Genomic DNA, 15,807 nt, shown 5'->3' on the forward strand with positions numbered 1-15,807 from the left:
GAAAATCACAACTAAAACCAGATAAAAATGGGAGAAATGGATTCAATCTTTGCATTGTGTGCATATGTGGGCCACACTAAGCATGGAGAAAACAGAAAAAGGAGAAAAGAACTGCATAATCAATAAATTTACAACCCATACAGTCAAATATGGTGGAGGTTCAAAGGTGTTTTGCTGCCTCTGACTGTGTGCAAGGCATCATGAAATCTGAAGATTAGCAAAGGATTTTGGGTCACAATGTAGTGCCTAGTGTCAGAAAGCTGGGTTTGCGTCCTAGGTCATGGGTCATCCAGCAGGACAATGACCCCAACCATACGTCAAGAAGCACTCAGAAAATGGATGGAAACAAAGTGCTGGAGAGTTCTGACCAGCAATGAGTCTGGATCTAAATCCCATTGAACACCTGTGGAGAGATCTTAAAATGTATGTATGGAGAAAAATATTAAAATTTGAGAGTCCTTAGTGGTTGATACCATCTTTTCAATTAGCTATTAGTCAGTAAGCTTTCGAGACTACTCAGGTCTCTTCATCAGACAAAGTATAACACAAAATCTGAAGAGTCACATATTTATACATAATAGGGCACAGGAATAATGCAATAGATAAGACAAGTGACGTGAAGCAGAACTATCAGTTTTGGAAAGGGACAAGCAGTTGTGGCCGTAAAAACGTTTGACCACAAGTAGATCTAATCTTTTTTCTTTTATTGTGTGGCGATGAGAATTCATCCTTGTTCTAAGTTTTTGCCCCATCTCCCCTACATACAGACCCCCAGTTGGACATTTGCTACATATAATTAAGTACACTACATTAGATGTGATGCAGCTGAAAGTACCTGGGATCTTGTGGTCCTGATGTGAGTTAGGAATCTTTATCTTGTCCATGGTCATTATAAACGGACAGGTTTACATTTACAGTTGGTGAGGATGAATTGTATAAGTTTCACCACAAAGGTGAAACTATCCTCCCGGTCAGTTTGCTTTCCCTCCCAGTACCTTTTCATTCTAACAATGTTAGGTTTCTGGGAGATTATACTCGTTCCTTTTATTTTTGGTTCTCCTTAGCTTGCCTTCTTTGCTCTATATGAATGTGTTTTTGTTGGTCATTCAGGTTTTTCGTATATTACTTCATACTTTCCTTTCCCCTTGTTGACAGCGTGTTGCAGCCTCCCCTCTGGTTCCTCAGGAGGTATGACAAACTCCTCAACGACGTATTAGGGAGTTAGGTCTATGGTGGTGTTTTTAGTTGTGCAGCTTGGGCCTTTCTTGTCTGTACAGAGACTAGTTGGGTGTAGTTGCGGCATTCTCCCCAGTGTGGGTTCTCCGGTGGTTATCAAAATGCGCTTTCTGGTTAAAACATTTCCCACATTTTGAACATGAAATAGGCTTCTCCCCTGTGTGAATTCTCTGATGTTTGTTAAGATGTGATTCCTGTACAAAACATTTCCCACAATCTGAACATGAAAAAGGCTTCACCCCTGTGTGGGTTCTCTGGTGCTTATCAAAATCAGATTTCTGGTTAAAACATTTTCCATATTCTGAACATGGAAAAGGCTTCTCCCCTGTGTGAGTTCTCAGATGTTTGGTAAGAGTTGATTTCTCTGTAAAATATTTCCCACATTCTGAACATGAAAAAGGCTTCTCCCCTGTGTGAGTTTTGTGATGTTTGATAAGATTAGATTTTGCTGTAAAATATTTCCCACATTCTGAACATGAAAATGGCTTCTCTCCTGTGTGAGTTCTCTGATGGTTGATAAGAGTTGATTTCTCTGTAAAACATTTTCCACATTCTGAACATGGAAAAGGCTTCTTCCCTGTGTGAGTTCTCTGATGTTTGAAAAGATATGATTTATTTGCAAAACATTTCCCACATTCTGGACATGAAAATGGCTTCTCCTCTGTGTGAGTTGTCTGATGTATATTAAGATATGATTTCTGTAAAAAACATTTTCCACAATATGAACAGGAAAAAGGCTTCTCCACTGTGTGGGTTCTCTGGTGCTTATCAAAATCAGATTTCTGGATAAAACATTTTCCACATTCTGAACATGGAAAAGGCTTCTCCCCTGTGTGAGTTCTCTGATGTTTGATAAGAGTAGATTTCTCTGTAAAACATTTCCCACATTCTGAACATGGAAAAGGCTTCTCCCCTGTGTGAGTTCTCTGATGTTTGATAAGATTTGATTTCTTTGCAAAACATTTCCCACATTCTGAACATGAAAATGGCTTCTCTCCTGTGTGAGTTCTCTGATGGCTGATAAGAGTTGATTTCTCTGTAAAACATTTTCCACATTCTGAACATGGAAAAGGCTTGTCCCCTGTGTGAGTTCTATGATGTTTGAAAAGATTTGATTTCTGTACAAAACATTTCCCACACTCTGAACATGGAAAAGGCTTCTCCACTGTGTGGGTTCTCTGGTGCTTTAGAAAACTAGATTTCTGGTTAAAACATTTTCCACATTCTGAACATGAAAATGGCTTCTCTCCTGTGTGAGTTCTCTGATGTTTGATAAGAGTTGATTTCTCTGTAAAACATTTTCCACATTCTGAACAGGAAAATGGCTTCTCTCCTGTGTGAGTTCTCTGATGTTTGATAAGAGTTGATTTCTCTGTAAAACATTTTCCACATTCTGAACAGGAAAATGGCTTCTCTCCTGTGTGAGTTCTCTGATGTTTGATAAGAGTTGATTTCTCTATAAAACATTTTCCACATTCTGAACAGGAAAATGGCTTCTCTCCTGTGTGAGTTCTCCGGTGCCTAACAAGACTTGATTTCTGATTAAAACATCTCCCACACTTGGAGCAAGAAAATCTATTCTTCGCTGTGTGAATTTTTTGATGTTTAAGAAAAGACTTTTTAAGAGGAAAACTATTTCTATATTCTGAATGTGAAAATGTCTTCTTTGCATTAGGAGCAGTTTGTTTTTTAATGCTTATTTTCTGACTTTGATTTTCCTTAGTAGTCGGTAATGAATCAGAATACGAGACCTGTTTCAAATGATCAGATGACAGATCTTTGCTGTGAAGGGATGATGGTAAATCTGGAGTAATGGCATTCACTTCAATTGTATCTTGTGTGATCTCAAGATCATCTGATTTAAAAATTGAAGATGTCAGCTGTTCCTCTGATCTCCTGGTGCAGTCATCTGCCAAGAATAAAAACAATTATTATTTTTTAATAAAAAATCCTTCAATTTTATATTTTTGAACATTTCTACTTAAATTGTCTGTAAAAAAGGCAAGTTATATTAAAAAATTCACTTATTCACCAGGACAATGACTATATAATAGAAAATCTCATAGGATGAACCAGTGGAGCGTGGTGTTCAACTGTTTGTTCATTCTGCCTCCCAAATATGGAGTTAAAGGCGCAGGTTCTGTCCAGTCACTAAGATTAGGGTTGCTGGGACCAGTAGTACCATCCAGTCTAGCAGTATGGGTGTGTGTTCTGTCCAGCTGGAGTAATCTGCTCCCTGCTTAAGCAATTTGGAAAGCACCGCACCCTACTAAAGCTGGAAGCATATTGCCGGAAGCTGCCAGATACAGCCTTGTTCTCCTCTGGTTCAGTCCTCTGTGCTCAGCTCCCGGCTTGTGTATTTGGTTCCTGTTGTGACCTCGGCCCGTTTACTGACTACTCTTGTGTCTTCTGATTTTGCATTTTCTCTGCCATTTTCTGACTCGGCTACCTGACTATTCTTCTTCCCATCTCACTCCACAGAACAGCAGGTAACACCGTGGCCCAAGCCTAGGGGTCTCTGTGTAGGTTCAGATCCATGTAGATGGGTTAAAGGATGATGAGCAAAGTAATTTGAGAAATCTGTAAACAGGGTAGATAGTGACAAGCCTGTTCCTGGTGGCCATCTTTTGAGCATTCCTCATAGCTAAATGGCGCTCCTTCCCTTCTTAGCCTGCCATGTGCCCAAACAGTAGTGTACAACCGTATATAGGGTATTGTCAGATTCAAAATAAGTTGGAAAATAATTTGTAAGGTCCATTTGTTTCCTATTATCCTTTGTGAAGTATTCCAAAATTATCACCACATAAAGTGACACACGTCAGATTTGAAAAATGGAGCCTGATTAGGAACATAAAACTGGCTGCAGGAAGGGGTTAAATCAGAGGATTACTGAAGTCAAAAACTGTGACTACAGACAATAAAACATCTACTGAAATGATCAAACTCAACAGTCTCCATCAGTAATAAATGAGTAACTAGTGGTGAAACCTCTCTGGGGTAATTGGAGTATGGGGCTCGGGGGCTCTTGGGAATCTAAACTATCGTAAGGGACAATATTTTGTCAGATGAGAAGAAATATTAGACATTTAAAGTGAACTTTTTATAATAGTGCAGAGCTGAGGTGTCTTAGATTTAGATCTCTGGCATGTGGAAGAGACAATGGAGATCTTCTTTTTGAAAGACTACCAGGGAGTTACAGAGTCACATAAGTGAGGCCGGCCGATCCAACCACAATGAAACTATCATAGAGAGGGAATTAAAAAAAAAAAAAAAGAATATATAAACATGTAACATCCCCAACAACAACGTATGTATGAAGGGAGAAATCCAACACTAAACTGGAGTTGCACTCATTTATGGTTGACCATTTGGCGCGAACAAGCCGGAACCCCGAACACAAACCTGAATTTGAAATGCCGAACAAATTCGCTCAATACTATTTATGACGTGGAGTGAATCCATGACACCAGGGCTCGAGCCAACACATCTCCTGCAGGCGGGAATAAATGTATATTACAGCCATCAGCCACGCACAGCTTAGAGATATATCATGGCACAGGTGTAATGTTTTCTGTATAGTTTATTGCAATCCTGTTTGAAGTTAGTTGGTTTTAAAAGAAATTGAACAGTCAGGATAAAGGGAAACTCTGTTGTTATTGTACAGAAATTCACACTTGGCCCTCACTGCACATTTAATGTTGTCGATCATAAAAGTGAAGTTTGGCCAGAAAGACTGGACCTGGTCTTGTAGGAACCATATGAGGACATTCAGCAGCACAGAAGGGAGAGAAGGTAGATTCATCCAATAAGATATCAGGGTCCTAGGAAGCCAACAGCATCATTACCCTCCGCTTTCTCTTACAGATCCATCATTATATTTTTCTTCAAGTGATTTTCTAACTTGTCAGCACATTCTACGTATGCGGTCATTTGGCTTTGTAGTTTACAGACCTGGGCATGTAACGGTCAGTGTCTCCTAATCCCAGGGGGTAAGTGGATCCTCCAGGTTGTAAGTTCTACAGAAAAGGGCTTTCACAATTACACAAAGTAATCTGAATATTTTCGGACGGAGGAGAATGTTGTGGTCTAGCGGCAAAATGGTGATCACACGATTGTGATACGGCCGGACCACACCACCGATAAAGCAGCCACAGCCGGTGACTGAGAAGAATCTGTGACTTCTCTGCATTTAGTGGTTACTACTCACCTGGGTAGTCATATGTAGGAATCTCCTCTTTACACCGCTCATCACCCCTCACATATGTCTCTGTAGTATTAATATGCGTCAGATCTTCACCCTGAAACAAATATTATAAAAGTCAAAGACAGATGGAGAAGTCACATCTATGATCAGCTCTAATCCTGCCATCTCCACCGTTCTCATAACACAAATATAAAACATAATGATGGTGGATAAAACAAAACTGAAGACATGACCTTTACAGCCGTCTACACATCATAGGGGAAATCTCATGACACCTTCTCTCCATCTACCTGATGATCCTGAGGAACATTGGGATGTTCTTGTTTACAGTTCTGTGGAAGAAGAGGACGGGGACATCTCTCTGGTGTTGTCCTCTTACTGGATAGATCTGGAGGAAACACATACAAGGACTGAATTTATTCTTTACATATAGATAATTATAGGCCGTGTGTATTCAGTCCTATCTAATACCTGGTGATGTGAGGGGCTGGGGAACCTCCATCATGACGTCCTTGTACAGATCTTTGTGTCCTTCTAAATACTCCCACTCCTCCATTGAGAAATAGATGGCGACATCCTGACACCTTATAGGAACCTGACACATATAATGATACCGTCATGCACCCAATCACTCCATAGCGTTACTGTATAAAGTCCCATGATTCCCAGCAGTGTCACCTCTCCAGTCAGCAGCTCAATCATCTTGTAGGCGAGTTCTAGGATCTTCTGGTCATTGAAGTCCTCATGTATCAGGGGGTGAGGTGGAGGCCCTGTGATTGGGCTCAGGGGTCTTCCCCATCCCTCAGACACAGGGTCCTGACAGCGCTCACTACAGGTCTTCCTCACTACTGTGTAATCCTGGTTATGGAGAGACACATTAATAAATCTCACTACAGACATTTCCAGAGTCCTCACCTCTCCAGTTCTGTCCATCTGTTATTCCCATAGATAAGAATGATGTAATGTGACGTCATCAGAATCTCTCACCTCTCCAGTAAGCCGGAAGAGGATCTCTAGGGTGAGGTGTAATATCCTCTCCACCATTTTGTCCATCATTTTCCTGGATAAATCAGGAAAATTTTCTTATATAGACAATCTTCACTGAGAGGATCCGGTATTTTAGAGATCTGAATGAGAAAAAGATAAGCTGATGGATAAGACCATTTTTCTGCGAACAATGATGCGGAATCCAAAATGTACCACGAGCACCCTTTATCTGGTGTTCAGGTCTATTGCCTGTATATTAAAATCTGTGACATTTGAGCAGTACCTTCTCACCCGTAAAAATTGGCCCTTGGGTATTCCTCTTTTATGGGGATGGGGGTGGTGGTTATCCCACTTCAATAGTTTATTAGTCCTTGAAGGTTTATGGTAGATGAGTGTCCCTAGAGTCCCATTGCAATCCTTCTTGATCAGTACATACAGGAAAAGCAACTGGTAATAATTGGTGTTGGTCTGCTCCTTTAAACAAAATGTACTTTTCAGGTTATCCCCCCAGTAACCTCACTTTTCTTCCCTTCTTTTGAGGCCCACACAGTCAGACTCTACCGGCCCTTCTCCCTGCCAGTGGCGGTTGTGTATCGCCCTCCGGGCCCCTCCCGTCAGTTTGTGGATCACTTTGCTTCCAAACTTTCTATCCTATGACATCCCCACCCTCATCATGGGAGACTTTAACATCCCAATAGGCGATTCCCTCTCCCCATCTGCCGCTCATCTTTTATCGCTAATTTGCTTCTTCGGCCTTTCACAGCTTACTAATTCTCCTACACATAAAGATGGAAATATTCTTTGACCTGATCTTCGCCCGGCTCTGTTCAATACATGACTTTACTAAATCTCCTCTTCCGCTCTCTGATCACAACCTTCTTTCATTCTGTCAAGAACTGTCACCCTGCTCAAGACACCCCCACTTTCCACACTTATAGAAATATACATGCCATTAACACCCAGAAATTTATGAAAACGTTGCAATGATCATTGGCCCCAATCTCCTCCCTCTCATGCCCTGACTTTGCACTGAAGCATTATAACAAAACATTGCAATGCGCCCTGGATGAAGCCGCACCTCCTACACAGAGAACAACTTGGCACAGACGGCGACAACCCTGGAACACGCTGCAAACACGTTTTCTCCAGTGGTGCGCCAGGTGTGCCGAACGGCTGTGGACAAAATCTAATCTGGCCGAAGATTTCCTCCATTATAAATTTATGCTTAAAACCTATAACTCCGCCCTTCACTTCTCCAAACAAACCTACTTTAACAACCTCATCATCTCATGGTCCAATAATCCTAAGCACCTGTTTGACACTTTTCACTCCCTCCTTAATCAAACAGCACAGGCCCCAACCATCAACCTCAGCACTGACGATCTGGCCAATTATTTAAAAGAAAAAATTGACCATATCCGATAGGAAATTTTCTCTCAATTCCCAAATGTTATGCATACTCCTCCCTCCTACACTGCATCTTGCTCATTTTCTGACTTCAAACCAGTCACGGAAGAAGTGAAAAGGCTCCTTTCTTCCTCTCGCTCTACCACCTGCACCAGTGACCCTATTCCCTCACATCTCCTTCAGTCCCTTTCTCCAGCTGTCACTACTCACCTAACTAAAATATTAAACCTCTACCTCTCATCTATTATTTTTCCCTCCTTTTTTAAACTCGCCAGCATACATCCAATACTTAAAAAAACATCCCTCGACCAGAACTGTGCTGCTAACTACAGACCTGTTTCCAATCTTCCCTTTATCTCTAAACTCCTGGAACGAGTGGTCCACTCCTGTCTAATATGCTATCTCTCAGATAACTAACATTCTACTGAAACTGCACTCACTAAAGTTTCTAATGATCAACTAACAGCCAAATCTAATGGTCACTACTCCCTGCTGATTCTCCTGGATCTCTCTGCAGCATTCGAAACTGTGGATCTACCTCTCTGACCGCTCCTTCACAGTGTCTTTTGTTGGCTTCTCTTCTTCTCCCCTTCCCCTTATTGTCGGGGTTCCTCAAGGATCAGTCCTAGACGCCCTTCTTTTCTACTTATATACCGCTTCTATTGGACAAACAATCAGCAGATTCGGTTTTCAGTACCATCTCTATGCTGATGACACCTAATTATACACCTCTTCTCCGGACATCACTCCTGCATTATTACAAAATACCAGTAATTGTCTTTCCACTGTCTCTAACACTATGCCCTCCCTCTATCTAAAATTCAATCTGTCAAAAACTGAACTACTCGTATTTCCTCCCTCCACTAACCTACCTGTGCCCGATATTGCCATTTCTGTTTGTGGCTCCATCATTACTCGCCAGCAACATGCCCGCTGTCTTGAGGTCATACTTGATTCAGATCTTTCCTTCACTCCTCACATCAAATCACTTGCTCGCTCGTGTCTTCTACACCTCAAAAACATCTCTAGATCAGAACTTTTCTTACCTTTGACTCGGTAAAAACTCTTACTGTAGCTCTTATTCATTCTCGTCTGGACTATTGCAACTCTTTACTTATCGGTCTCCCTCTTTCTAAACTTTCCCCTCTCCAATCCGTCCTGAACACAGCTGTCAGGGTCATATTCCTCATCTACCGATACAACGATGTCTCTTCCCTGTGCTAGTCATTGCACTGATTGCTCATCCAATACAGAGTTCAATATAAACTTATTGCTCTTACCCACAAAGCTATCCACGATTCAGCACCACTCTACATCTCCTCCCTCGTCTCAGTCTACCACCCTACCAGTGCCCTCTGTTCTGCTAATGACTTAAAGCTAAAATCCTCCATAATCCGAATCTCCCACTCCCGTCTCCAAGAGTTCTCGCACGCTGCACAAATTCTTTGGAATGCACTACCCAGGACAATTTGATTAATTCCCAATACCCACAGTTTTAAGCGTGCCGTAAAAAAACATTTTTTAGACTGGCCTATCACCTCAACATACTTATCTAACTGTCCCAGTTTTGGCCCATATTAAAATTTTCTTCAAAATCACGTGTAAGGTGCCCCAGCGAGGTAGTCGTGGGCGAGCTGTAGCCCCCTCTCGCTATGGCACCCTACAGACAATACGTGTCCTCCCTCTGAAGTGTGGCTGTGTATGTGGTGCTCTTCACTTACTTCAAGCCATCCAATCGCGGCTGTCTCCAGGCATTTCTCTTCTGGGACCAGGGCAGCAATAAATTCAGAGGACACGAGGTTCTTAACCAGAACTTGGACTTTACTTGGGGAAGAGGAATATGTACAATATTTACAGGCAGATATAATGGATAAGGCCCGACAGGTTATCATCTCTCTCACAGGCGCTGGTAACTCCTTCAGCCCTGGTTCCCTCTTTAAGTGAAGCATCTCTGTGACTCTAATCTCTGGCCCAAGAGACTCTTCTGTAATACTGACAGTGACCTGGCTCCGATCTCTCCCCCACGTCTTAGCCTGGAGTCCTATTTATCTTCCTCTGCTTCCTGCAGACTAGAAGTGCCCCGGGTCCTCACTACCTTTGATGAGTTTCTCCGGCCGGCTAACAGGACTCGTGCTCTTGTGTAGGGAGACTTGCACACTGGTGATCCCACTGTCTGAGGGTATGGAGCTCCCGTCTACCCTAGCAGCCACTATAGTCAGGCTGCCCGAACGATTCACCGTACTATCTCTTACTGAGTGACTCCTCCTGCTTTCTGAAAACTTAAGCAGGAATTTTCCTAAAGTGCCCACCCTCGGTGAGCTGTCATCACACAGCATTAACTCCTCACTGTCTGTAACCCTGCTAGCAGACTCAACCTGACATCTGCACCCAGAACAGTGGCATCTTGTGGCTGTTTACAGGTACTGCAGCCCACAAGGAATTATGCCAGGAACAAGCTCTATGTTACTCAAGGCTTGATCAGGCACTAAGTTCCCCCTCTACTCTACTAACTGGACCACTCAACCTGACATCTGCACCCAGAACAGTGGCATCTTGTGGCTGTTTACAGGTACTGCAGCCCACAAGGAATTATGCCAGGAACAAGCTCTATGTTACTCAAGGCTTGATCAGGCACTAAGTTCTCCCTCTACTCTACTAACTGGACCACTAAAGCTAACCCCCTTAGCTTGGTCTACCACAGTTAGAGAGGTCTGACTTCAGGAACACTTCCTTTAACTATCTCAGTACCAAGGGAAGGCTACGCCCTTCCCCACTATTACATTCCCTGACACTTTAATGTTGGTGTCCCTGACCACAGTAAACAATAAACACAAATCAGCAGCTATGACATTATATCACATTACTAAATTTTACTAAACCATTTTAGTAAACGACTGGTCCTGAGGTCATCTTCTTGGATGGGAGACCGGCCCTTCTCGGTTAAGGGCCCAGGGACAGCAATTCAGGACAGTCCATTATCAACTTTTCAGAGGTACCGGTCCTTCTTGGTAAGGACCCTGGAAACGCAGTGTCCATGTCCATATTTTTAAGACAGGCCAACACCTCAATAGCCCCCAATCTCCTTCGAGGGCTGCATTCTGAGGCACACAGTCACAGGTAACACCCTGTGAGTCTCTTTCTTCTTGGCTCTAGCGGGGGTCACCGGTTCTTCCCGCTAGGCCGCAAGTCTCTTAGATTTGGAGGATATCCATCCTCAAGGTGTGCCTCAGCATTGTAAATTTCAGCAGAAAAAGGCGCAACAAGCGCAACAAAAATAAAAATAAAAGTAAAAACAAAAGGAGCAGCTCTCTTGGCACACAACTTTTGGTGCTGCTTAAGGCCTTCCTGGCCTGGGAGGTAGGGGAACAGTCCTCCATTTTTCTCTCCAACTTAACATGGGGCACTCCGCCCCCATTGGGAAACAGTCCCAACAACAGGATCACAACCGATGAATCCTAGTAGAGGAAGAAGTAGAAGGTCAACGGACCTTTCAGCCAACTATCTCACTTCTTCCGGGCCTCCTTCCGTTCCATCATGAAGGCGACCCATGCTGCGGACGAAGGTGGCCTCCTCCACTTCCACGGCTGGTCGGGGTACCTGCTAGGCCCGGGGTCCTCGTCCGAGGACGTAGCGCTGCCACAGTCGACTTGGGTAGGGCCGTAACTGGTCACGATGAAATGATGCACCTCATTACTAGCGCCAGCCTGGGTTTCTCTAGCAGCTCCCTGCTCCACTGCTCCAGCCCCTCCTGGGTGTTTGGCTGCTGAGCCGACATCAGGCGCCTCACTGGGAGAGTCGGCCCTGCTGCAGCTCAGGAAGTCTTCCTCTTCCTTACCGACAACATCTCCCCGCTGCTGGTTTTTAGGTTCTTCCTCCTGCGGGACGCCAGCCTTGGGAGGGGGCAAGAATCCTCCAGGGGCTTCCCTAGCCCGATGCTGCCGAGCCTCCCTCTCAGCTCTTCGCTGGAGGACCTGCCTGTCCTTCTCCAGGATGTCCTCCCACTTATATGGACGGGTGAGTGCAGCCGCATACCACCCTTTGTGGCACTCACATTTTACAAAGTGCACGATGTCCCCCACGTGCAGGTTGTGGAGACGGTCGGGCAGATAGTCCCGCTTTACCACTTCGCGGGCCACGAACACCTCGTGCCCGGTCCATTCCTCCTCCAGAAACCCGTACCCCTCACGGATGTGAAATTCTATGACCCGCCCCCGGGTCTGAGCTTTCTCCACTGACTCCCTTCTTGCCGCATTGGACCTCTCCAGCCAGCCTCTCAGGAAGGTATCGGTCCATCGCCACTGTGCTCGCGCGGTCATCGGGGGGGTCGCGGGTAGCCCATTTCGGACTCCCAGGCTCGGCGTACCGCTCTGCCGAGGGGGAGTGTATGGCCTCCAAGGCCAACGACCACAAATTCTCCTGCGGGGCCTTTCTTTTAGGGGGCTTCCCTACCGCACTGTCCCCTGAAGGCCTGGGGGCCTCTGTTGCCGCAGAAGCTACTGGGGCAGATCCTGCAGGCGTGACTGGCCGCTAGGGCATGGACCGCTCACCTTTCTCAAGCTCCGCTGCAGCTATTGCTCCGGCCCCACCGGATGTTCTCCTCCCTCAGCCGAGGGGGACGTTTCCTCCGGCATCCGACTCCAGCACCACATGCAAAGCTCATGGACTAGCAGGCCCAGCTCCGGATCAGGCCTAGTGGCCCACTGGACAGCCACTGTGGGTAAGGGCAACGGTTCGCGGGCAGCGCCCGCCGGCAAATGGCTCCCAGCCGTGGCCCCTGGGGTGGTAATCTCCAGGAGTTCCTCCTCACCGCTTGACTCACGCATGTTGTCAGGCTCTGGGGCTACCATCCTCTCAGGACGTCCGCTGCCGTACCTCCTTCCCCTTGCGTGCCAGACAGAAAATGGCGCCAGTCGCTTACCGGTGATGTGCGTCCTGCACGTCCAACTCCGCCTCTTCCTGGGCCGGCCTTCTGACGCGACCGCCGCGTCACTCGTCACTCTCGGCAGCTCCGCCTTCAGCCGCACCCCTTCTCTGTGCGCGCTGATATTCACGGGGCCGGACTTCACTTTACGCCGCCCCCTCTTCCTCACTGGACGTCCCATCCTGGGACGCATCTTCACCGCTGGGCCCTTCCTTCTTCGGGCCGGAACTCGTAGGGGCTGGACATCTTTTCGCGCTCTCCGGCGCCATCCACTCCCACGATAGGCGGTTCTTCTCCCAGACTTCACCGCCATTGTCACCATCTTGGAATCCATGCCTCGGGCCGCCATCTTGGGCCGCATGCCTTCCAACACTTTCTCCTCAGTGTTCTGCGTCGGCGCTTCAAGGAGGAGCTCGCATCCTGCCGACTACACCAAATGTAAGGTGCCCCAGCGAGGTAGTCGTGGGCGAGCTGTAGCCCCCTCTCGTTATGGCACCCTACAGACAATACGTGTCCTCCCTCTGAAGTGTGGCTGTGTATGTGGTGCTCTTCACTTACTTCAAGCCATCCAATCGCGGCTGTCTCCAGGCATTTCTCTTCTGGGACCAGGACAGCAATAAATTCAGAGGACACAAGGTTCTTAACCAGAACTTGGACTTTACTTGGGGAAGAGGAATATGTACAATATTTACAGGCAGATATAATGGATAAGGCCCGACAGGTTATCATCTCTCTCACAGGCGCTGGTAACTCCTTCAGCCCTGGTTCCCTTTTTAAGTGAAGCATCTCTGTGACTCTAATCTCTGGCCCAAGAGACTCTTCTGTAACACTGACAGTGACCTGGATCTGATCTCTCCCCCACGTCTTAGCCTGGAGTCCTATTTATCTTCCTCTGCTTCCTGCAGACTAGAAGTGCCCCGAGTCCTCACTACCTTTGATGAGTTTCTCCGGCCGGCTAACAGGACTCGTGCTCTTGTGTAGGGAGACTTGCACACTGGTGATCCCACTGTCTGAGGGTATGGAGCTCCCGTCTACCCTAGCAGCCACTATAGTCAGGCTGCCTGAACGATTCACCGTACTATCTCTTACTGAGTGACTCCTCCTGCTTTCTGAAAACTTAAGCAGGAATTTTCCTAAAGTGCCCACCCTCGGTGAGCTGTCATCACACAGCATTAACTCCTCACTGTCTGTAACCCTGCTAGCAGACTCAACCTGACATCTGCACCCAGAACAGTGGCATCTTGTGGCTGTTTACAGGTACTGCAGCCCACAAGGAATTATGCCAGGAACAAGCTCTATGTTACTCAAGGCTTGATCAGGCACTAAGTTCCCCCTCTACTCTACTAACTGGACCACTAAAGCTAACCCCCTTAGCTTGGTCTACCACAGTTAGAGAGGTCTGACTTCAGGAACACTTCCTTTAACTATCTCAGTACCAAGGGAAGGCTACGCCCTTCCCCACTATACCATCCATGCACTGAATAGCCTCTGTCTGTACTATACACATACTGGCTGGCTATCAGTTCATGTAGTGTTATGTACTTACCCTATTTAGTATACTAAGTCTGTATTATACAATATATGTACATTTTACCTTTTGTGTCTCCCCTATTTCCTTATAGACTGTAAGCTTGCGAGCAGGACCCTCACTCCTTTTAATATCTGAGTTATGCTTATTTTGTAAAGTCTGTATTGTCTGTATAAGTCCCCCCTAAAATTGTAAAGTGCTGTGGAATATGTTGGCGCTATAAAAATTATTATTATAATTAAATTCAGATGTAAATCTAAGGCCCACTCTATTGATATTGAGTTCCCTGACAAATTCAAACGATTGTTCACTCGTCCCTGACCAGATGATAAAAATGTCATCAATATATTTGTACCATACCCCAATATATGGATGCCATCACTTATGATCATCCCTGAATATTGTGGATTCCTCCCACCAGTCCAGGAATAAGTTAGCATATGAGGGGGCACAGAGGCTCCCCATCGCAGTACCCCTGAGCTGGTGGAAGTACTTCCTGTCAAAAAGAAAGAAGTTATGAGTAAGAGTGAATTTTAGAAGATCCTCCATGAAGTCATTATGTCTGCTACACTCTATTGACCTTGATTTCAAGAAATATCTTACTCCTCTGATACCATCCTCATGCGGTATATTACTGTACAAAGCCTCAATATCTAGTAAGGCCTGCTCCCCTACATGCCTGTATACATGCTCGAGGGTCTACATGTAGGGGAGCAGGCAGAGGGAAAACCAACTCCAGAGGGATTATTCCAACTGCAGGACCTCAGGTGGTACTGGGGGTACATTACACTGTGCGGGGGCATCATACACACTGCATAAGGGGCATAATGGGGGCATTACACTGTGTGGGGGCATCATACATCCTGCATAAGGGGCATAATGGGGGCATTACACTGTGTGGGGGCATCATACATACTGCATAAGGGGCAAAAAGGGGGCATTACACTGTGGGGGGCATCATACATACTGCATAAGGGGCATAATGGGGGCATTACACTGTGGGGGCATCATACATACTGCACAAGAGGCATAATGGGGGCATTACACTGTGGGGGCATCATACATACTGCATAAGGGGCATAATGGGGGCATTACACTGTGGGGGGCATCATACATACTGCATAAGGGGCATAATGGGGGCATTACACTGTGGGGGGCATCATGCATACTGCATAAGGGGCATAATGGGAGCATTACACTGTGTGGGGGCATCATACATACTGCATAAGGGGCATAATGGGGGCATTACACTGTGGGGGCATCATACATACTACATAAGGGGCATAATGGGGGCATTACACTGTGGGGGCATCATACATACTGCATAAGGGGCATAATGGGGGCATTACACTGTGGGGGGCATCATACATACTGCATAAGGGGCATTACACTGTGGGGGGCATCATACATACTGCATAAGGGGCATAATGGGGGCATTACACTGTGTGGGGGCATTATACATACTGCATAAGGGGCATAATGGGGGCATTACACTGTGGGGTCAGTAAAGGGGTCCTGTACTAT

The 15,807-nt window shown here is 45.7% G+C and overlaps 1 protein-coding gene across 1 annotated transcript in view; it reads right to left on the bottom strand.

Moving 5' to 3' along the window:
- Positions 1-793: 793 nt before the first annotated feature.
- Positions 794-15,807, bottom strand: part of LOC141215265 (uncharacterized) — a 63,368-nt gene continuing 48,354 nt past the window's right edge. Inside the window, exons 11-15 of the mRNA XM_073665589.1 lie at positions 6,119-6,298; positions 5,912-6,035; positions 5,731-5,828; positions 5,444-5,534; positions 794-3,145 (exon numbers count right to left, since the gene is read on the bottom strand). Of these exons, the coding sequence (XP_073521690.1) occupies positions 1,281-3,145; positions 5,444-5,534; positions 5,731-5,828; positions 5,912-6,035; positions 6,119-6,298 (2,358 nt within the window). The 3' untranslated portion in view covers positions 794-1,280. The remainder of the gene's footprint in view (positions 3,146-5,443; positions 5,535-5,730; positions 5,829-5,911; positions 6,036-6,118; positions 6,299-15,807) is intronic.

Source organism: Phyllobates terribilis, unplaced genomic scaffold (assembly GCF_046119375.1).
Source record: "Phyllobates terribilis strain yellow unplaced genomic scaffold, ASM4611937v1 Scaffold_235__1_contigs__length_3068650, whole genome shotgun sequence".
In the NCBI taxonomy this organism is placed as follows: Eukaryota; Metazoa; Chordata; class Amphibia; order Anura; family Dendrobatidae; genus Phyllobates; species Phyllobates terribilis.